Below are 23,236 nucleotides of genomic sequence, written 5' to 3'. Positions count from 1 at the left end.
CCGGACAGCAACGAGCGGTGTTGTAGCCCGGGCTCTGCAGGGGGAGCAGAGTGTAGGCCGAAGCCTACTTGAACCAATTTCAAAGGTAACCTTTAACCCCCCCTCAGGGGTTAGAAAGTAGAAGAGCCACAGCTTATGCAGCAGTAGTGCTGCACAAGTCAAAGGTTGCTCTTTTAATTTCGCTCCTTGCACACGCTGAATGAAACACGTATAACATTTAGCCCTTTATACAGTCAAACTGTGTTGGAGGCGCGAGTTCCCTTTGTAATGAGACGCAGCACAGATGTCAAGAATCCCACCTTGGTGCTGGGTGCAGCCTCCTGAGCGTTGTTATTTGCTGTACAGGAGTCTGCGCTGTCGTGTTATCCCCTGGCCTAGCGCTGTTAGCGCTGCCCATCTTCTGACCTCATTTAATGTTGGCCGGTGCGGTTCGCGATGCCCATGAATCCCAGCCCCGCAGTGTATTGACATAGTTTAAACACTGCGGGGCTGGGATTCATGGCCTGGCGCAGTACATATGTTCGCCTCTCGCTTGGGTTCTTACACCTGCTTCAGACTATGTGGCGTCAGCTGATCCCTTATCGCATGCCACGGCCATGAAGCCGCACAGTCCGAAGAAGGCGGAAGGAGATGAGGGACAGGCGAAGTGATGCACTGCTCCTGCCCATCAAACACACCCTCGCAGTCCCAATAAATAAGACACCGAGGGGCGTTGTGTGGGTCAGGGCGGCCGCAGAGGCGCAGGCAGCCAAACAATGATGCCAGAAGACGGGCAGCGCTACCAAGGGGGTTGCAGCGTGTCATTACAAAGGAAAGTCACACCACCGGGACGGTTAAATGGTCACACAGAGGACACATTTCAGACGTGTTTTCAGTTCCACATGTGCGAGGAGAATACGTTTCTGAGCCACCTTGCACACATGCAGCATTACCGCTGTACAAGGTGGCTGGATAACGTAAAAACGCCTGGGGGAGGGGGGACAGGTTCCCTTCAATTTCAGTTCTTGTGTCTGCGTGGCTTTTGCAGGACACGTTGCCGGCTGCACAGCAGGGGAACAGCTGGCGGTGCTGGACCCCACTGACACATTGGCTGGTGTTTTTCTCTGTGCAGCTAGCACATCTGGGCAAAAACTGGCGGTGTGTTAGAGCCCAGGGACAGCAGGAGGAGGAGCAGGAGGAGGAGGAGCAGGGGGAGGGGAGTGTAGGCCGAAGCCTGCACAGGCGGCAGCTTTGGGTGTGTTGTGTCTGCGTGGCTTTTGCAGGACACGTTGCCGGCTACACAGCAGGGGAACAGCTGGCGGTGCTGGACCCCACTGACACATTGGCGAGGTGTTTGGCTCTGTGCAGCCAGCACTTCCGGACAGCAACTAGCGTTGTTGGAGCCCGGGCTCTGCAGGTGGAGCAGAGTGTAGGCCGAAGCCTAATTGAACCGATTTCAAAAGTCACCTTTAACCCCCCCTCAGGGGTTACAAAGTAGAAGAGCCACAGCTTATGCAGCAGCAGTGCTGCGCAAGTCAAAGGTTGCTCTTGTAATTTTTCTCCTTGCACACGCTGAATGGAACACGTATAACATTTAGCCCTTTATACAGTCAAACTGTGTAATGGAGGCGAGAGTTCCCTTTGTAATGAGACGCAGCACAGGTGTCAAGAATCCCACCTTGGTGCTGGGTGCAGCCTCCCGAGCGTTGTTATTTGCTGTACAGGAGTCTGCGCTGTCGTGTTATCCCCTGGCCTAGCGCCGTTAGCGCTGCCCATCTTCTGGCATCATGTAATGTCGGCCGGTGCGGTTCGCGATGCCCATGAATCCCAGCCCCGCAGTGTCTTAACATTGTTAAAACACTGCGGGGCTGGGATTCAGGGCCTGGCGCAGCACATATGTTCGCCTCTCACACTCGGGTCCTTACACCCGCTTCAGACTGTGCGGCGTCATCTGATCCCTTATCGCATGCCACGGCCATGAAGCCGCACAGTCCGAAGAAGGCGGAAGGAGAGGAGGGACAGGCGAACTGATGCACTGATCCTGCCCATCAATCACACCCTCGCAGTCCCAATAAATAAGACACCGAGGGGCGTTGTGTGGGTCAGGGCGGCCGCAGAGGCGCAGGCAGCCAAACAATGATGCCAGAAGACGGGCAGCGCTACCAAGGGGGTTGCAGCGTGTCATTACAAAGGAAAGTCACACCACCGGGACGGTTAAATGGTCACACAGAGGACACATTGCAGACGTGTTTTCAGTTCCACATGTGCGAGGAGAATACGTTTCTGAGCCACCTTGCACACATGCAGCATTACCGCTGTACAAGGTGGCTGGATAACGTAAAAACGCCTGGGGGAGGGGGGACAGGTTCCCTTCAATTTCAGTTCTTGTGTCTGCGTGGCTTTTGCAGGACACGTTGCCGGCTGCACAGCAGGGGAACAGCTGGCGGTGCTGGACCCCACTGACACATTGGCTGGTGTTTTTCTCTGTGCAGCTAGCACATCTGGGCAAAAACTGGCGGTGTGTTAGAGCCCAGGGACAGCAGGAGGAGGAGCAGGAGGAGGAGGAGCAGGGGGAGGGGAGTGTAGGCCGAAGCCTGCACAGGCGGCAGCTTTGGGTGTGTTGTGTCTGCGTGGCTTTTGCAGGACACGTTGCCGGCTACACAGCAGGGGAACAGCTGGCGGTGCTGGACCCCACTGACACATTGGCGAGGTGTTTGGCTCTGTGCAGCCAGCACTTCCGGACAGCAACTAGCGTTGTTGGAGCCCGGGCTCTGCAGGTGGAGCAGAGTGTAGGCCGAAGCCTAATTGAACCGATTTCAAAAGTCACCTTTAACCCCCCCTCAGGGGTTACAAAGTAGAAGAGCCACAGCTTATGCAGCAGCAGTGCTGCGCAAGTCAAAGGTTGCTCTTGTAATTTTTCTCCTTGCACACGCTGAATGGAACACGTATAACATTTAGCCCTTTATACAGTCAAACTGTGTAATGGAGGCGAGAGTTCCCTTTGTAATGAGACGCAGCACAGGTGTCAAGAATCCCACCTTGGTGCTGGGTGCAGCCTCCCGAGCGTTGTTATTTGCTGTACAGGAGTCTGCGCTGTCGTGTTATCCCCTGGCCTAGCGCCGTTAGCGCTGCCCATCTTCTGGCATCATGTAATGTCGGCCGGTGCGGTTCGCGATGCCCATGAATCCCAGCCCCGCAGTGTCTTAACATTGTTAAAACACTGCGGGGCTGGGATTCAGGGCCTGGCGCAGCACATATGTTCGCCTCTCACACTCGGGTCCTTACACCCGCTTCAGACTGTGCGGCGTCATCTGATCCCTTATCGCATGCCACGGCCATGAAGCCGCACAGTCCGAAGAAGGCGGAAGGAGAGGAGGGACAGGCGAACTGATGCACTGATCCTGCCCATCAATCACACCCTCGCAGTCCCAATAAATAAGACACCGAGGGGCGTTGTGTGGGTCAGGGCGGCCGCAGAGGCGCAGGCAGCCAAACAATGATGCCAGAAGACGGGCAGCGCTACCAAGGGGGTTGCAGCGTGTCATTACAAAGGAAAGTCACACCACCGGGACGGTTAAATGGTCACACAGAGGACACATTGCAGACGTGTTTTCAGTTCCACATGTGCGAGGAGAATACGTTTCTGAGCCACCTTGCACACATGCAGCATTACCGCTGTACAAGGTGGCTGGATAACGTAAAAACGCCTGGGGGAGGGGGGACAGGTTCCCTTCAATTTCAGTTCTTGTGTCTGCGTGGCTTTTGCAGGACACGTTGCCGGCTGCACAGCAGGGGAACAGCTGGCGGTGCTGGACCCCACTGACACATTGGCTGGTGTTTTTCTCTGTGCAGCTAGCACATCTGGGCAAAAACTGGCGGTGTGTTAGAGCCCAGGGACAGCAGGAGGAGGAGCAGGAGGAGGAGGAGCAGGGGGAGGGGAGTGTAGGCCGAAGCCTGCACAGGCGGCAGCTTTGGGTGTGTTGTGTCTGCGTGGCTTTTGCAGGACACGTTGCCGGCTACACAGCAGGGGAACAGCTGGCGGTGCTGGACCCCACTGACACATTGGCGAGGTGTTTGGCTCTGTGCAGCCAGCACTTCCGGACAGCAACTAGCGTTGTTGGAGCCCGGGCTCTGCAGGTGGAGCAGAGTGTAGGCCGAAGCCTAATTGAACCGATTTCAAAAGTCACCTTTAACCCCCCCTCAGGGGTTACAAAGTAGAAGAGCCACAGCTTATGCAGCAGCAGTGCTGCGCAAGTCAAAGGTTGCTCTTGTAATTTTTCTCCTTGCACACGCTGAATGGAACACGTATAACATTTAGCCCTTTATACAGTCAAACTGTGTAATGGAGGCGAGAGTTCCCTTTGTAATGAGACGCAGCACAGGTGTCAAGAATCCCACCTTGGTGCTGGGTGCAGCCTCCCGAGCGTTGTTATTTGCTGTACAGGAGTCTGCGCTGTCGTGTTATCCCCTGGCCTAGCGCCGTTAGCGCTGCCCATCTTCTGGCATCATGTAATGTCGGCCGGTGCGGTTCGCGATGCCCATGAATCCCAGCCCCGCAGTGTCTTAACATTGTTAAAACACTGCGGGGCTGGGATTCAGGGCCTGGCGCAGCACATATGTTCGCCTCTCACACTCGGGTCCTTACACCCGCTTCAGACTGTGCGGCGTCATCTGATCCCTTATCGCATGCCACGGCCATGAAGCCGCACAGTCCGAAGAAGGCGGAAGGAGAGGAGGGACAGGCGAACTGATGCACTGATCCTGCCCATCAATCACACCCTCGCAGTCCCAATAAATAAGACACCGAGGGGCGTTGTGTGGGTCAGGGCGGCCGCAGAGGCGCAGGCAGCCAAACAATGATGCCAGAAGACGGGCAGCGCTACCAAGGGGGTTGCAGCGTGTCATTACAAAGGAAAGTCACACCACCGGGACGGTTAAATGGTCACACAGAGGACACATTGCAGACGTGTTTTCAGTTCCACATGTGCGAGGAGAATACGTTTCTGAGCCACCTTGCACACATGCAGCATTACCGCTGTACAAGGTGGCTGGATAACGTAAAAACGCCTGGGGGAGGGGGGACAGGTTCCCTTCAATTTCAGTTCTTGTGTCTGCGTGGCTTTTGCAGGACACGTTGCCGGCTGCACAGCAGGGGAACAGCTGGCGGTGCTGGACCCCACTGACACATTGGCTGGTGTTTTTCTCTGTGCAGCTAGCACATCTGGGCAAAAACTGGCGGTGTGTTAGAGCCCAGGGACAGCAGGAGGAGGAGCAGGAGGAGGAGGAGCAGGGGGAGGGGAGTGTAGGCCGAAGCCTGCACAGGCGGCAGCTTTGGGTGTGTTGTGTCTGCGTGGCTTTTGCAGGACACGTTGCCGGCTACACAGCAGGGGAACAGCTGGCGGTGCTGGACCCCACTGACACATTGGCGAGGTGTTTGGCTCTGTGCAGCCAGCACTTCCGGACAGCAACTAGCGTTGTTGGAGCCCGGGCTCTGCAGGTGGAGCAGAGTGTAGGCCGAAGCCTAATTGAACCGATTTCAAAAGTCACCTTTAACCCCCCCTCAGGGGTTACAAAGTAGAAGAGCCACAGCTTATGCAGCAGCAGTGCTGCGCAAGTCAAAGGTTGCTCTTGTAATTTTTCTCCTTGCACACGCTGAATGGAACACGTATAACATTTAGCCCTTTATACAGTCAAACTGTGTAATGGAGGCGAGAGTTCCCTTTGTAATGAGACGCAGCACAGGTGTCAAGAATCCCACCTTGGTGCTGGGTGCAGCCTCCCGAGCGTTGTTATTTGCTGTACAGGAGTCTGCGCTGTCGTGTTATCCCCTGGCCTAGCGCCGTTAGCGCTGCCCATCTTCTGGCATCATGTAATGTCGGCCGGTGCGGTTCGCGATGCCCATGAATCCCAGCCCCGCAGTGTCTTAACATTGTTAAAACACTGCGGGGCTGGGATTCAGGGCCTGGCGCAGCACATATGTTCGCCTCTCACACTCGGGTCCTTACACCCGCTTCAGACTGTGCGGCGTCATCTGATCCCTTATCGCATGCCACGGCCATGAAGCCGCACAGTCCGAAGAAGGCGGAAGGAGAGGAGGGACAGGCGAACTGATGCACTGATCCTGCCCATCAATCACACCCTCGCAGTCCCAATAAATAAGACACCGAGGGGCGTTGTGTGGGTCAGGGCGGCCGCAGAGGCGCAGGCAGCCAAACAATGATGCCAGAAGACGGGCAGCGCTACCAAGGGGGTTGCAGCGTGTCATTACAAAGGAAAGTCACACCACCGGGACGGTTAAATGGTCACACAGAGGACACATTGCAGACGTGTTTTCAGTTCCACATGTGCGAGGAGAATACGTTTCTGAGCCACCTTGCACACATGCAGCATTACCGCTGTACAAGGTGGCTGGATAACGTAAAAACGCCTGGGGGAGGGGGGACAGGTTCCCTTCAATTTCAGTTCTTGTGTCTGCGTGGCTTTTGCAGGACACGTTGCCGGCTGCACAGCAGGGGAACAGCTGGCGGTGCTGGACCCCACTGACACATTGGCTGGTGTTTTTCTCTGTGCAGCTAGCACATCTGGGCAAAAACTGGCGGTGTGTTAGAGCCCAGGGACAGCAGGAGGAGGAGCAGGAGGAGGAGGAGCAGGGGGAGGGGAGTGTAGGCCGAAGCCTGCACAGGCGGCAGCTTTGGGTGTGTTGTGTCTGCGTGGCTTTTGCAGGACACGTTGCCGGCTACACAGCAGGGGAACAGCTGGCGGTGCTGGACCCCACTGACACATTGGCGAGGTGTTTGGCTCTGTGCAGCCAGCACTTCCGGACAGCAACTAGCGTTGTTGGAGCCCGGGCTCTGCAGGTGGAGCAGAGTGTAGGCCGAAGCCTAATTGAACCGATTTCAAAAGTCACCTTTAACCCCCCCTCAGGGGTTACAAAGTAGAAGAGCCACAGCTTATGCAGCAGCAGTGCTGCGCAAGTCAAAGGTTGCTCTTGTAATTTTTCTCCTTGCACACGCTGAATGGAACACGTATAACATTTAGCCCTTTATACAGTCAAACTGTGTAATGGAGGCGAGAGTTCCCTTTGTAATGAGACGCAGCACAGGTGTCAAGAATCCCACCTTGGTGCTGGGTGCAGCCTCCCGAGCGTTGTTATTTGCTGTACAGGAGTCTGCGCTGTCGTGTTATCCCCTGGCCTAGCGCCGTTAGCGCTGCCCATCTTCTGGCATCATGTAATGTCGGCCGGTGCGGTTCGCGATGCCCATGAATCCCAGCCCCGCAGTGTCTTAACATTGTTAAAACACTGCGGGGCTGGGATTCAGGGCCTGGCGCAGCACATATGTTCGCCTCTCACACTCGGGTCCTTACACCCGCTTCAGACTGTGCGGCGTCATCTGATCCCTTATCGCATGCCACGGCCATGAAGCCGCACAGTCCGAAGAAGGCGGAAGGAGAGGAGGGACAGGCGAACTGATGCACTGATCCTGCCCATCAATCACACCCTCGCAGTCCCAATAAATAAGACACCGAGGGGCGTTGTGTGGGTCAGGGCGGCCGCAGAGGCGCAGGCAGCCAAACAATGATGCCAGAAGACGGGCAGCGCTACCAAGGGGGTTGCAGCGTGTCATTACAAAGGAAAGTCACACCACCGGGACGGTTAAATGGTCACACAGAGGACACATTGCAGACGTGTTTTCAGTTCCACATGTGCGAGGAGAATATGTTTCTGAGCCACCTTGCACACATGCAGCATTACCGCTGTACAAGGTGGCTGGATAACGTAAAAACGCCTGGGGGAGGGGGGACAGGTTCCCTTCAATTTCAGTTCTTGTGTCTGCGTGGCTTCTGCAGGACACGTTGCCGGCTGCACAGCAGGGGAACAGCTGGCGGTGCTGGACCCCACTGACACATTGGCTGGTGTTTTTCTCTGTGCAGCTAGCACATCTGGGCAAAAACTGGCGGTGTGTTAGAGCCCAGGGACAGCAGGAGGAGGAGCAGGAGGAGGAGGAGCAGGGGGAGGGGAGTGTAGGCCGAAGCCTGCACAGGCGGCAGCTTTGGGTGTGTTGTGTCTGCGTGGCTTTTGCAGGACACGTTGCCGGCTACACAGCAGGGGAACAGCTGGCGGTGCTGGACCCCACTGACACATTGGCGAGGTGTTTGGCTCTGTGCAGCCAGCACTTCCGGACAGCAACTAGCGTTGTTGGAGCCCGGGCTCTGCAGGTGGAGCAGAGTGTAGGCCGAAGCCTAATTGAACCGATTTCAAAAGTCACCTTTAACCCCCCCTCAGGGGTTACAAAGTAGAAGAGCCACAGCTTATGCAGCAGCAGTGCTGCGCAAGTCAAAGGTTGCTCTTGTAATTTTTCTCCTTGCACACGCTGAATGGAACACGTATAACATTTAGCCCTTTATACAGTCAAACTGTGTAATGGAGGCGAGAGTTCCCTTTGTAATGAGACGCAGCACAGGTGTCAAGAATCCCACCTTGGTGCTGGGTGCAGCCTCCCGAGCGTTGTTATTTGCTGTACAGGAGTCTGCGCTGTCGTGTTATCCCCTGGCCTAGCGCCGTTAGCGCTGCCCATCTTCTGGCATCATGTAATGTCGGCCGGTGCGGTTCGCGATGCCCATGAATCCCAGCCCCGCAGTGTCTTAACATTGTTAAAACACTGCGGGGCTGGGATTCAGGGCCTGGCGCAGCACATATGTTCGCCTCTCACACTCGGGTCCTTACACCCGCTTCAGACTGTGCGGCGTCATCTGATCCCTTATCGCATGCCACGGCCATGAAGCCGCACAGTCCGAAGAAGGCGGAAGGAGAGGAGGGACAGGCGAACTGATGCACTGATCCTGCCCATCAATCACACCCTCGCAGTCCCATTAAATAAGACAACGAGGGCTGTTGTGTGGGTCAGGGCGGCCGCAGAAGCGCAGCCAGCCAAACAATGATGCCAGAAGACGGGCAGCGTTACCAAGGAGCTTGTTGCGTGTGTCAATACAAAGTCAAATCACACCTGAGGGACGTTTTAATGGTCACAGAGGACACATTTTAGACGTGTTCACTTCAACATGGGCAAGGAGAATAAGTTTCTGAGCCACCTTGAACACATGCAGCATTACTGCTGTTCAAGGTAGCTGTAAAACATAGAAACACCTGGGGGAGGGGGGACAGGTTCCCTTCAATTTCAGTTCTTGTGTCTGCGTGGCGGTCGCAGGACACGTTGCCGGCTACACAGCAGGGGAACAGCTGGCGGTGCTGGACCCCACTGACACATTGGCTGGTGTTTTTCTCTGTGCAGCTAGCACATCTGGGCAAAAACTGGCGGTGTTAGAGCCCAGGGTCAGCAGGAGGAGCAGGGGGAGCGGAGTGTAGGCCGAAGCCTGCACTCGAGCAAGTTGAAAGGAAACCTTTAACCCCCCCCCCCCCAGGCGTTTGTAGCTGAAAGAGCCATTGTGTACAGCACTAATGCTGGAAAAGGTAAACTTAGCTCTTTTAATTATGGTCCTTGTACATGCGGAACCTAACATTTATGAAATGTGTCCCCACACAGCGTTAAACCGTCCGGTAGGTGGAACTTTCCTTTGTCGTGTGACACAGCACAGCCATCATTTTTACCCCCTTGTCGCCGTTCGCCCCCTCCTCAGCGTTGTTTGAATCTGTCCCGGAGCCTGCGCTGTTAGGTTAGCCCATGGCCATGCACACATGTTGCGCTGCCCGTCTTCTGACCTCATTTGGTGTCAGGCTGGCTGCGCCTGTGCGGGTGCGCTGGCCGAGATCCCGCCTCGCAGTGTCGTCTAATGTAATCCCACCGCGGGCCTGTGATCCGTGCCCGTGCGCAGTGCATATCCTCTCCTCTCACTCCCCTCCCTACGGCTTTTTCAGACTGTGCGGTGTCACGGCCGTGGCATGCTATTAGGGACCAGCTGACATCGCACAGTCTGAAGAAGCCGTAGGGAGGGGAGTGAGAGGAGAGGATATGCACTGCGCACGGGCACGGATCACAGGCCCGCGGTGGGATTACATTAGACGACACTGCGAGGCGGGATCTCGGCCAGCGCACCCGCACAGGCGCAGCCAGCCTGACACCAAATGAGGTCAGAAGACGGGCAGCGCAACATGTGTGCATGGCCAAGGGCTAACCTAACAGCGCAGGCACCGGGACAGATTCAAACAACGCTGAGGAGGGGGCGCACGGCGCCAAGGGGGTAAAAATGATGGCTGTGCTGCGTCACACGACAAAGGAAAGTTCCACCTACCGGACGGTTTAACGCTGTGTGGGGACACATTTCATAAGTGTTTGGTTCAGCATGTGCAAGGAGCATCACGAAAAGAGGCACTTTTTCCCTTTGCATCATTACTGCTGCACAAGGTGGCTCCTTCAGTAACAAACGCCTGGGGGGGGGGGGGTCAGGTTCCCTTACATTTAACTTGTTGTGCCTGCGTGGCGGTCGCAGTACACGTTGCCGTATACACAGCAGGGGAACAGCTGACGTTACTGAACCCCAATAACAGAGGAGGGACTGTTGACTGTGCGTACAGCACTTCTGGACGGCAACTGGCGGTGTTGGAGCCCAGGGACAGGTGGAGGAGGAGGAGGTTGGAGGAGGTAGGAGGGATTGCCACACACACAGCAGGGGAACAGCTGACGTTACTGAACCCCAATAACAGAGGAGGGACTGTTGACTGTGCGTACAGCACTTCTGGACGGCAACTGGCGGTGTTGGAGCCCAGGGACGGGTGGAGGAGGAGGAGGTTGGAGGAGGTAGGAGGAGGTAGGAGGGATTGCCACACACACAGCAGGGGAACAGCTGACGTTACTGAACCCCAATAACAGAGGAGGGACTGTTGACTGTGCGTACAGCACTTCTGGACGGCAACTGGCGGTGTTGGAGCCCAGGGACAGGTGGAGGAGGAGGAGGTTGGAGGAGGTAGGAGGGATTGCCACACACACAGCAGGGGAACAGCTGACGTTACTGAACCCCAATAACAGAGGAGGGACTGTTGACTGTGCGTACAGCACTTCTGGACGGCAACTGGCGGTGTTGGAGCCCAGGGACGGGTGGAGGAGGAGGAGGTTGGAGGAGGTAGGAGGAGGTAGGAGGGATTGCCACACACACAGCAGGGGAACAGCTGACGTTACTGAACCCCAATAACAGAGGAGGGACTGTTGACTGTGCGTACAGCACTTCTGGACGGCAACTGGCGGTGTTGGAGCCCAGGGACGGGTGGAGGAGGAGGAGGTTGGAGGAGGTAGGAGGAGGTAGGAGGGATTGCCACACACACAGCAGGGGAACAGCTGACGTTACTGAACCCCAATAACAGAGGAGGGACTGTTGACTGTGCGTACAGCACTTCTGGACGGCAACTGGCGGTGTTGGAGCCCAGGGACGGGTGGAGGAGGAGGAGGTTGGAGGAGGTTGGAGGAGGTAGGAGGGATTGCCACACACACAGCAGGGGAACAGCTGACGTTACTGAACCCCAATAACAGAGGAGGGACTGTTGACTGTGCGTACAGCACTTCTGGACGGCAACTGGCGGTGTTGGAGCCCAGGGACGGGTGGAGGAGGAGGAGGTTGGAGGAGGTAGGAGGAGGTAGGAGGGATTGCCACACACACAGCAGGGGAACAGCTGACGTTACTGAACCCCAATAACAGAGGAGGGACTGTTGACTGTGCGTACAGCACTTCTGGACGGCAACTGGCGGTGTTGGAGCCCAGGGACGGGTGGAGGAGGAGGAGGTTGGAGGAGGTTGGAGGAGGTAGGAGGGATTGCCACACACACAGCAGGGGAACAGCTGACGTTACTGAACCCCAATAACAGAGGAGGGACTGTTGACTGTGCGTACAGCACTTCTGGACGGCAACTGGCGGTGTTGGAGCCCAGGGACGGGTGGAGGAGGAGGAGGTTGGAGGAGGTAGGAGGAGGTAGGAGGGATTGCCACACACACAGCAGGGGAACAGCTGACGTTACTGAACCCCAATAACAGAGGAGGGACTGTTGACTGTGCGTACAGCACTTCTGGACGGCAACTGGCGGTGTTGGAGCCCAGGGACGGGTGGAGGAGGAGGAGGTTGGAGGAGGTAGGAGGAGGTAGGAGGGATTGCCACACACACAGCAGGGGAACAGCTGACGTTACTGAACCCCAATAACAGAGGAGGGACTGTTGACTGTGCGTACAGCACTTCTGGACGGCAACTGGCGGTGTTGGAGCCCAGGGACGGGTGGAGGAGGAGGAGGTTGGAGGAGGTAGGAGGAGGTAGGAGGGATTGCCACACACACAGCAGGGGAACAGCTGACGTTACTGAACCCCAATAACAGAGGAGGGACTGTTGACTGTGCGTACAGCACTTCTGGACGGCAACTGGCGGTGTTGGAGCCCAGGGACGGGTGGAGGAGGAGGAGGTTGGAGGAGGTAGGAGGAGGTAGGAGGGATTGCCACACACACAGCAGGGGAACAGCTGACGTTACTGAACCCCAATAACAGAGGAGGGACTGTTGACTGTGCGTACAGCACTTCTGGACGGCAACTGGCGGTGTTGGAGCCCAGGGACGGGTGGAGGAGGAGGAGGTTGGAGGAGGTAGGAGGGATTGCCACACACACAGCAGGGGAACAGCTGATGTTACTGAACCCCAATAACAGAGGAGCGACTGTTGACTGTGCGTACAGCACTTCTGGACGGCAACTGGCGGTGTTGGAGCCCAGGGACAGGTGGAGGAGGAGGAGGTTGGAGGAGGTAGGAGGGATTGCCACACACACAGCAGGGGAACAGCTGACGTTACTGAACCCCAATAACAGAGGAGGGACTGTTGACTGTGCGTACAGCACTTCTGGACGGCAACTGGCGGTGTTGGAGCCCAGGGACAGGTGGAGGAGGAGGAGGTTGGAGGAGGTAGGAGGAGGTAGGAGGGATTGCCACACACACAGCTGGGGAACAGCTGACGTTACTGAACCCCAATAACAGAGGAGGGACTGTTGACTGTGCGTACAGCACTTCTGGACGGCAACTGGCGGTGTTGGAGCCCAGGGACAGGTGGAAAAGCAGAGGAACACAATGTAGGCCGAAGCCTGAGAAAGTCGAAAGGGAACCTTTAACCCCCCCCCCAAGGCGTTTGTAGCTGAAAGAGCCAGCTTGTGCAGCACAAAAGATGCAAAAGGAAAAGGTGGCTCTTTTCATCATGCTCCTTGCAAACACAGAACTAAACACTTATAAAATGTGTCCCCTGCAACCGTAAAACCGTCCCGGAGGTGGGACTTTCCTTCGTAATGTGACGCAGCCCAGCCGTCATTCCTACCCCCCCGGCGCCGCGCACCGGCTCCTCAGCGTTGTTTTATTCCGTCAAGGAGCCTGCGCTGTTATGTTATCCCGTGGCCAGGCACACTTAGCGCTGCCCGTCTTCTGGCATCATTTGGTGTCTGGATGGCTGCGCCTGTGCGGCCGCGCTGGCAGAGAGCCCGCCTCGCAGTGTCTTCTGATTTAATCCCACTGGGGGCCTGGGATCCATGGACATGCGCAGTGCATATCTGAACCTCCACCTCTCACTCATCTCCCTATGGCTTCTTCAGACTGTGCGGTGTCACGGCCGTGGCATGCTGTTAGGGACCAGCTGACACCGAACAGTCTGAAGAAGCCATAGGGAAATGAGTGAGAGGTGGAGGTTCAGATATGCACTGCGCATGTCCATGGATCCCAGGCCCCCAGTGGGATTAAATCAGAAGACACTGCGAGGCGGGCTCTCTGCCAGCGCGGCCGCACAGGCGCAGCCATCCAGACACCAAATGATGCCAGAAGACGGGCAGCGCTAAGTGTGCCTGGCCACGGGATAACATAACAGCGCAGGCTCCTGGACGGAATAAAACAACGCTGAGGAGCCGGTGCGTGGCGCCGGGGGGGTAGGAATGACGGCTGGGCTGCGTCACATTACGAAGGAAAGTCCCACCTCCGGGACGGTTTTACGGTATCAGTGGACACATTTTATAAGTGTTAAGTTCTGCGTGTGCAAGGAGCTAAACAAAAATAGCTACCTTTTCCTTGGGCAGCATTACTGCTGCACAAGGTGGCTCTTTCAGTAACAAACGCCTTGGGGGGGGGGGGACAGATTCCCTTACATTTCAGTTGTTGTGTCAGCGTGGCGGTCGCATGACACATTGCCGGCTACACAGCTGGGGATCAGCTGACGTTACTGAAACCCAATAACACTGGGTCGTATGTTTTGACTGTGCAGACGGCACGTCTGAGCCTCAACTGGCGGTGTTGGAGCCCAGGAATTTAAGTTCAGGTGGTAGAAAGATGAACACAACAGGAGACCTGGATAACGTATACAGTGACCTAATTATTCAATCAGGAGGAGGAGTGGCAAATTCCGGCGAGATCCAGGCCTTGTTCATTTTCAGGAAAGTAAGCCGGTCAACGTTATCGGAGGATAGTCGCATGCGACGGTCAGTTAGTACACCACCTGCAGCACTAAAGACACGTTCCGATAATACACTGGCCGCAGGGCAAGACAGCACCTCCAATGCATACTGGCTTAGCTCTGGCCATGTATCCAGCTTTGAGACCCAAAACTTGAAAGGGGAAGAGCCGTCTGGGAGTACAGCAAGAGGGCAAGACATGTAGTCTGTCACCATCTGACGGAACCGTTGCCTCCTGCTGACTGGAGCCGTCTGTGATGGTGTAGACTTTTGTGGCGGGCACAGAAAACTGTGCCACAGTTCGGCCATACTGGTCTTGCCTTGGGCAGAGGCACTGCTTCTGCTCCCTCTTTGTGCAGAGCCTCCACCACGGCCTGGACGCACTGAGCTGCTTTGGAATGCACTAGCAGCACTTCTCTCAGTTGGAATGGAGAAGATGATGGAATTGACCAGTGTGTCTTGGTACTCCCGCATTTTTCGCTCCCGGTTCAACGGTGTGATGAGGCTTTCTACGTTGTCCCGGTAGCGAGGATCGAGGAGGGTGAACACCCAATAATCAGACATGTTGAGAATGTGGGCGATGCGGCGGTCGTTTCTCAGGCACTGCAGCATGTAATCCACCATGTGCTGCAGACTGCCAACTGCCCAAGAAACGCTGTCCCCTGCTGGAGGCGTGATCTCTGCCCGCTCGTCATCACCCCACCCTCGCTGTACACACTGAGTACTGGACAATTGTGTAACTCCCTCCTCTGGACGGATGTCTTCCTCCTCCATTGACTCCTCCTCATCCTCCTCACAAACGGTCCCCTGCCTACGCGTTTGTGAGGAACCACGTGGCGCTGACTGTCCAGAAGATGATGGAAATGGTGAATCCTCATCCTCCACCTCTTCCACAACATCATCCCTTAGCGCTTGCAGTGATTTTTCAAGCAGGCAGATAAGGGGGACAGTCATGCTGACTAGTGCATCATCTGCACTCGCCATCCGCGTGGAATAATCAAAGGGACGCAAAACCTGGCAGACGTCATTCATAGTGGCCCACTCTGTGGTTGTGAAGTCTGTACGGCGCTGACTGCGACTTTTTTGCGCCTGAAGCAGCTGGTACTCCATTACAGCTTGCTGCTGCTCACACAACCGCTCCAACATATGTAACGTGGAATTCCACCTGGTAGGTAGGTCACATATGATGCGATGTTCCGGCAGGCGGTGTCGGCGCTGCAGAGCTGCAATGCGCGCTTTTGCCGTGCTGGAACGCCGCAAGTGAGCACACTCTAGGCGGACCTTGTGCAGCAGTGCATCAAGATCCGGATAGTCCCTCAAAAAGCTCTGCACGACCAAATTGAGCACATGTGCCAGACATGGGATGTGAGTGAGGTTGCCGAGGCCCAGAGCTGCCACCAGATTTCGGCCATTATCACACACTACCATGCCTGGCTGGAGATTCGCTGGCACAAACCACACATCGCTCTCCTGCTTGATGGCATTCCAGAGCTCCTGCGCTGTGTGGCTACGATTCCCCAAGAAAATTAATTTCAAGACGGCCTGTTGACGTTTGGCCACGGCTGTGCTCATGTCGGTCGTAACAGGTACACGTTCATCACGGGTCCATGTGGAGGTGGACTGTGACGGCTCCTGCAGCGATGATTCTGAGGAACTGGTGTAAGAGGAGGAGTCAATGCGTACAGAATGGATTCCTGCAATCCTTGGAGTGGGCAGGACACGTCCTGCGCCACTCGCACGGTCTGTACCCGGCTCAACGACATTAACCCAATGGGCAGTGAGGGAAAGGTATCGCCCCTGTCCATGTTGACTGGTCCACGCATCGGTGGTGAGGTGGACCTTGCTACTGACGGCGTTCAGTAGCGCGTGTTTTATGTGTCCCTCCACATGCTTCTGCAGGGCAGGGACGGCTTGCCTGCTGAAGTAAAAGCGGCTGGGCACATTGTACTGTGGGACTGCCAATGACATCAAGTCACGGAAGCTGTCAGTCTCCACCAGCCTGAATGACAGCATTTCCAGTGACAGAAGTTTGGCAATGCCTGCAGTCAGAGCCTGTGCTCGTGGGTGGTTTGACGAGAAAGGCCGCCTTTTCTCCCATGCCTGTACTACCGATGGCTGTAGACTGGGCTGGGAGTGTGTGGATGACTGGGAAAGTGGCGCTGCGGGTGGAATTACAGCGGGTCTCTGGACAACAGGGGCAGAGGTTCTTCCACGGCGATCCTGGGAGGACGCCGAACCAGCTGCGTGTGAGGTAGAGGAAGAGGCAACACGAGCTGAAGAGGTGGTAGCTGCCGCTGTTGGTTGGCCTACCTCTTCAGTGTGTTTTTCTAACTCCGCCGGGTGCCTGTTGCGCACATGTTTCCACATGTTGGAGGTATTGAGGTTGCTGACATTTTTCCCTCTTTTGACTTTTTGATGACACACGTTGCATCTGACATAGCAAATGTCATCTGCAACTGTGTCAAAAAAGGACCAGGCACTGCAAGTCTTGGGAGCGCCCTTTTTGGCTTTTGGAAGAGACATGCTCCTAACGGGTGCCAAAGCGGAGGCTGCAGGATCCGCAGTCTTCCCCCTCCCTCTCCCTCTTTGGGCCGTACGGGGAATCTCTTCCTCAGAGCTGCTCCCACCACCTTCCTGTCCCTCACGCCAAGATGGGTCGAGGACCTCATCATCTACACTACCCTCTGCCCCCAACTGCTCCTCCTGGGTAGTCTCAGCAGCAGAGCACGCACCAGTAAGTGGCACCTGAGTGTCATCATCAGCTGATGCGGCCTGCGATGTGGTGACCGGAGCCACTGGCCCACCCGCCTCTTCAGAGGAAGACAGAAAAAGCTGTTGGGCATCACTGCACCCTGCCTCTTCTTCCATTTCTCCAATGCTGCTTGGCTGGCCCCCTGTTTCCAAGCCAAGAGATTCAGAGAACAGAAGTAGAGACGGCTCCTGTCCTGGGCTCTCTGTCTGCCTGGGCAATTTGGCAGGTGGTGAAGAGACAGATGGCTGCTCTCCAGTGCTCTGTGTCTGAGAGGATGTGGCACTAATGGAAGTTGATGCATTAGCTGCCATCCATCCGACAACAGCTTCAATTTGTTCTTCACGCAGCAGCGGTGTACGGCGCTCGGACACAAAGCTTCGCATGAACGACTGTTGCCTGGTGAAAGTGGGTGCTGATGAGTCACCGGTGCCCGCAGCAGGCACAGAATCCCCACGTCCCCTCCCTGCTCCGCGACGGCTCCCACGCCCCCGTGCCTTACTCACTGCCTTCTTCATCTTGGTTGACTGATAAAGATAAGCAGAAAAGTACTAACGGATTTGTGTGCTTATTCCTGAGCAACTCCTCCTAACAGGTATAAGAAGCACTAATTATCTAAAGTGTGGACTAGACTTTAATATGAGCTAATGTGGCCTACAGAAATGTAAAGTGGTGTAACTGGTGTGTTTGGTGAACTTTATTATTTATTTATTTTTTGGGGGCTGAACTGACAACAGATAGAGCTGCAGTCACACGGAGACCGTGCAGACAGACGTAAACGGCGCTACAAGGCCCAAAAACCCTCCTCTACTTTATCCTATGTAGTGTTTTTCCACAAATTAGCTGGAGACGGGTGGAAAGACACTAATAGGATTTTTTTGAATAAATTAGCAGCAGACTACACTATTTGGAAAAAAAAGAAAATTGATTTGGCGGTATGACGCAGTGAAAAACCCTGAGCTGGAGACAACCAGGCTATAGCTGCTCACAGATTACAGGGCGAGCTGCAGTCACACGGAGACCGTGCAGACAGCCGTAAACGGCGCTGCAAGGCCCAAAAACCCTCCTCTACTTTATCCTATGTAGTGTTTTTCCACAAATTAGCTGGAGACGGGTGGAAAGACACTAATAGGATGTTTTTAAATTAATTAGCAGCAGACTACACTACTTTGAAAAAAAAGAAAATTGATTTGGCAGTATGACGCAGTGAAAAACCCTGAGCTGGAGACAACCAGGCTATAGCTGCTCACAGATTACAGGGCGAGCTGCAGTCACACGGAGACCGTGCAGACAGCCGTAAACGGCGCTGCAAGGCCCAAAAACCCTCCTCTACTTTATCCTATGTAGTGTTTTTCCACAAATTAGCTGGAGACGGGTGGAAAGACACTAATAGGATTTTTTTAAATTAATTAGCAGCAGACTACACTACTTTGAAAAAAAAGAAAATTGATTTGGCGGTATGACGCAGTGAAAAACCCTGAGCTGGAGACAACCAGGCTACAGCTGCTCACAGATTACAGGGCGAGCTGCAGTCACACGGAGACCGTGCAGACAGCCGTAAACGGCGCTGCAAGGCCCAAAAACCCTCCTCTACTTTATCCTATGTAGTGTTTTTCCACAAATTAGCTGGAGACGGGTGGAAAGACACTAATAGGATTTTTTTAAATTAATTAGCAGCAGACTACACTACTTTGAAAAAAAAGAAAATTGATTTGGCGGTATGACGCAGTGAAAAACCCTGAGCTGGAGACAACCAGGCTACAGCTGCTCACAGATTACAGGGCGAGCTGCAGTCACACGGAGACCGTGCAGACAGCCGTAAACGGCGCTGCAAGGCCCAAAAACCCTCCTCTACTTTATCCTATGTAGTGTTTTTCCACAAATTAGCTGGAGACGGGTGGAAAGACACTAATAGGATTTTTTAAAATAAATTAGCAGCAGACTACACTACTTTGAAAAAAAAGAAAATTGATTTGGCGGTATGACGCAGTGAAAAACCCTGAGCTGGAGACAACCAGGCTATAGCTGCTCACAGATTACAGGGCGAGCTGCAGTCACACGGAGACCGTGCAGACAGCCGTAAACGGCGCTGCAAGGCCCAAAAACCCTCCTCTACTTTATCCTATGTAGTGTTTTTCCACAAATTAGCTGGAGACGGGTGGAAAGACACTAATAGGATTTTTTTGAATAAATTAGCAGCAGACTACACTACTTGGGAAAAAAAAAAAAAAAAGGAACAGTATGAGGCAATGAACCACCCTCCCTGAACTGAATACAACCAACTATGGATGGCCTATGTGGCTGCACTCAGACTGGAGACTGGGCTGCACTCACACACACACACACACAGACCCTGCAGATCGCTGTGAAAACAGCGCTACAAGGCAAAAGCAAGGTGAATAGTAGGTGAACACAGCGGTTGCTAAATTAGCCTTTGGAAAGCACAAAGAAGCAAATCGCTATCTCTAAACTGTCCCTCAGTCAGCAAACAGCGTCCTGTCACTAACTGAATTCACAGCAGAGTGATCGCAAAATGGCGCCAGCGACTTTTAAACTGCATCATGACATCATTACACCAGCCAATCACAGCCTTGCCAGTAGTTTCATGCCCTCCATGCTAAACAGGATGTGCCCACACTTGGAATCAATCTCATTGGCTGAATTTCTGCTTTTTGAATCTTAGAACTTCCGATTCCGGTATCCGATACGCGGCAAGTATCGGAATCCCGGTATCGGAATTCCGATACCGCAAGTATCGGCCGATACCCGATACTTGCGGTATCGGAATGCTCAACACTAGTTACCACTATCATGAAGTACAGTATGTCAAGAAAAAAAAAAACTGTCTCAGAATTAGTGGAATCTGTTGAAGTTTTCCAGAGTTACTACCTCATAAAGTGACAGTGGTCAGAATTGTAAAATTTGGCTTGATCATTAAGGTCAAAATTGGCTCGGTCCCTAAGGGGTTAAAGTAACTTACCAAGAGCTAAGTCATGATCATTTCCATCGAAGTCTATATCACTTGGTGCAGTGGTTAGCAGGCTGTGCACTGGAGACCTAGGTTTAACTTCTTGTTTAGGGATATGTTTCTTGGGAGAAGAGGCATAACATGGCTTCACTGAAAGAAAACAAGATTTGTAACAGAAAGCATAAAAAAGTACACCCAGTGGCTTCTAAAAGGGCATAGCCATCATTTATGATGCATAATAACCCCAAAAAGGCACAGCACTGTGCAAACAAATATTGACTTGGATTACTTAGAATCAGTAGCGTAGCTAACAGGGGCAGAGGGTGTGGTTGCCCATGGCCCCGCGCTCAGACGGGCCCACCCAGGAATAACCTACCCTTAACTGTATCGGCATGCGCACTTAAAAACTACTTCAAAAATGAACAACTATCAGAAAGAACGTCATCTGTAAGTTACTACATATAACTGTACTGTTATCACTTGTATGTTCTGTAGGACTGGTATCCACCATTACCTGTCACCATATGGCGGTAATATCAGTGTGCCACCATAGCTGTAATCAGGGTTACATATGTTTTATCACCCCCTGAGCTGAACCCCTAGCTACGCCTCTGCCTTGAATGAAGACATGTCTAGATAAGTTGAGGAACCTGTCATGCGATTCAAACCACAAGCAGCATGAATTTATGTTCCACTCTGAAATACTACAGCAATTCCAGAAAAATATACGGTATTTTAAAAAGCTGCAAGGGGACATAATGTGTTCTCTCCACTCTGCTGTACTAGATTGACAGGTCTCTCCCTATAAACAAAGAGACATCTGTCAGTCTAGGGGAATTCTTTTTCGGAGAAGATGTAAGGATGCTGCCTCTGGCTAGAAATCAGATATGCATGCTACAAGGCCTGCTTTTCAAGCAATGGTTTATCTCAAACTGCGGAGTGTTTCAGAGTAAAACATACATAGCTGCAATATCATAGCCAGTGTCTGATTCAGGCTGGTCGTGGGTCTGGAAGCTTGAATCATCAGGGGTTCCCTTTAGAGAAGACTTCAAGACTTTCTACCTGTCACCCCGCTTTTAATAATAGAAACATAAAAAATTGTCTTTTGTATAAATGTGAAGGTATAAAATATCCAAAGATGTCTAGTAATCCACAATAACTGTGGTATTTCTCATGGGGTCTGCAATTCTGGTCTGTATAAGGTGCCATAAAGTAAGCTTGTAATTCACCACTTTATGAATCTGACTGGGGGTGATTTTATTCTATTTAATACTATTATTGCGACTTTACATTTTTCTCCTTCTCATATAATATAAGCACTCAGATTTACCCCCTCAGTACATCAGATAAAGATCAGATTCTGGTTTTTATTATACCTCAGGATGAGTTTCATAAATAAGCGCTCTGCCTAGATTTTACCATATATATGAGTAGGAGCCCCCAAAGAAACACCAATTAATCAAAGGCTTTTATGATGGCAGCACACAATATTTTCCAAGCAATTAACAGTATTGTCTGGTTAACATGCTTTTTCAATGAGTATAAGATCTATGTGTTCTTTTACCAGCCATACGCTGTGTTTAAATGGAACTGTCTGGATGTCTTGTTGTTAAGCATAAGGTGTTTGGGAATATTGACAGCAACACGCTGTATGGGGCTGTCACTATTTCTTACTGGTAGAGGTTGTATGTTAGAGGATATTGACAGCAACATGTTGTATTTTAGTTGGGGCTGTCGCTAAAATAGCATTAGGCTACCTTTTTTCTTTTTTTCTTGATGCCGATGTAAGATACATGAGCACCATCCATGTCCAGGCACAATTCAAAGAATCGGATTAATTCCTGCATCTATGATTCAGCTGTTACACGCCGAGCAGAGATCAGTGATTCAATCTGAAATTGCAGATCCTAATCAAAATTATTATCATATGAGTGAAGTCCTCAATATAAAGCCCTTTGCGTTTCATCAGAAAAGATTACTGCCATGAGTTGACCCCATGAGAAATACCACTGTCATTGTGGATTACTAGACAGTTTTGGATATTTTATACTTTCACATTTATACAAAAGAGAATGTTTTTGTATTTCTTTTATTAAAAGATATGTCTAAATTGTAATGTTTTTCTTACTCCAATTGGATTAGTCAGTGAAATATTTTAATTATTATTTTTGGAGAAATTATATTTACTAGCTTACTGTGAACTTCTGTCACTCCACTTTTCTACAAACAGTAGCTGATAAAATTATGTAACAAGCTGACAGAAGAACACTTATTCAGGCTCATTCAGACGTCTTTTTATTCACGTACTAGTTTGGATCATATACATCTTTTATTGCATTTCGTTTGCAATCCCTGATTAGTACAACTGACACAACAGGTTAACACTCCAGTTTTTGGTAGGTCAGTTGTCCGCTTTGCTGTATAGACTTGGACAGAATGAGAAAAATAATTTCGTAATTGTTAGAAGGAAGGCATGCCTTTCTACACTAGCAATATAGCAAGGTAAATCATTCACAATCATTGGGAATGCATTCTACACTTTATATCATAACTAGTGTTGAGCGATACCGTCCGATACTTGAAAGTATCGGTATCGGAAAGTATCGGCCGATACCGGCAAAGTATCGGATCCAATCCGATACCGATACCCGATACCAATACAAGTCAATGGGACTCAGGTATCGGACGGTATTCCTGATGGTTCCCAGGGTCTGAAGGAGAGGAAACTCTCCTTCAGGCCCTGGGAACCATATTAATGTGTAAAAGAAAGAATTAAAATAAAAAATATCGCTATACTCACCTGTCCGACGCAGCCGGGACCTCAGCGAGGGAACCGGCAGCGTTGTTTGTTTAAAATTCGCGCTTTTACTTGGTTACGTGAGGTCCCGGCTTGTGATTGGTCAGGGCGGCCATGTTGCCGGGACGCGGACCAATCACAGCAAGCCGTGACGAAATTACGTCACGGCTTGCTGTGATTGGTCCGAGTCCCGGCAACATGGCCGCCATTAACCAATCACAAGCCGTGACGTCACGGGAGGCTGGACATGCGCGTATTTTGAAAAGCGCGCGTGTCCAGCCTCCAGTGACGTCCCGGCTTATGATTGGTCACGGCGCCATGTTGCCGGGACGCGGACCAAT

At 52.7% G+C, this 23,236-nt stretch overlaps 1 protein-coding gene across 2 annotated transcripts in view; it reads right to left on the bottom strand.

The window, feature by feature from the left end:
- CCDC158 (coiled-coil domain containing 158) overlaps window positions 1-23,236 on the bottom strand; it is a 175,097-nt gene that overhangs the window by 50,332 nt on the left and 101,529 nt on the right. For both annotated transcript variants that reach the window (XM_077275754.1, XM_077275763.1), the window contains exon 21: window positions 20,111-20,248. In XM_077275754.1, the coding sequence (XP_077131869.1) occupies window positions 20,111-20,248 (138 nt within the window). The remainder of the gene's footprint in view (window positions 1-20,110; window positions 20,249-23,236) is intronic.

Source organism: Ranitomeya variabilis, chromosome 1 (assembly GCF_051348905.1).
Source record: "Ranitomeya variabilis isolate aRanVar5 chromosome 1, aRanVar5.hap1, whole genome shotgun sequence".
Taxonomy (NCBI): Eukaryota; Metazoa; Chordata; class Amphibia; order Anura; family Dendrobatidae; genus Ranitomeya; species Ranitomeya variabilis.
This window is presented reverse-complemented; position numbering and strand designations above follow the sequence as displayed.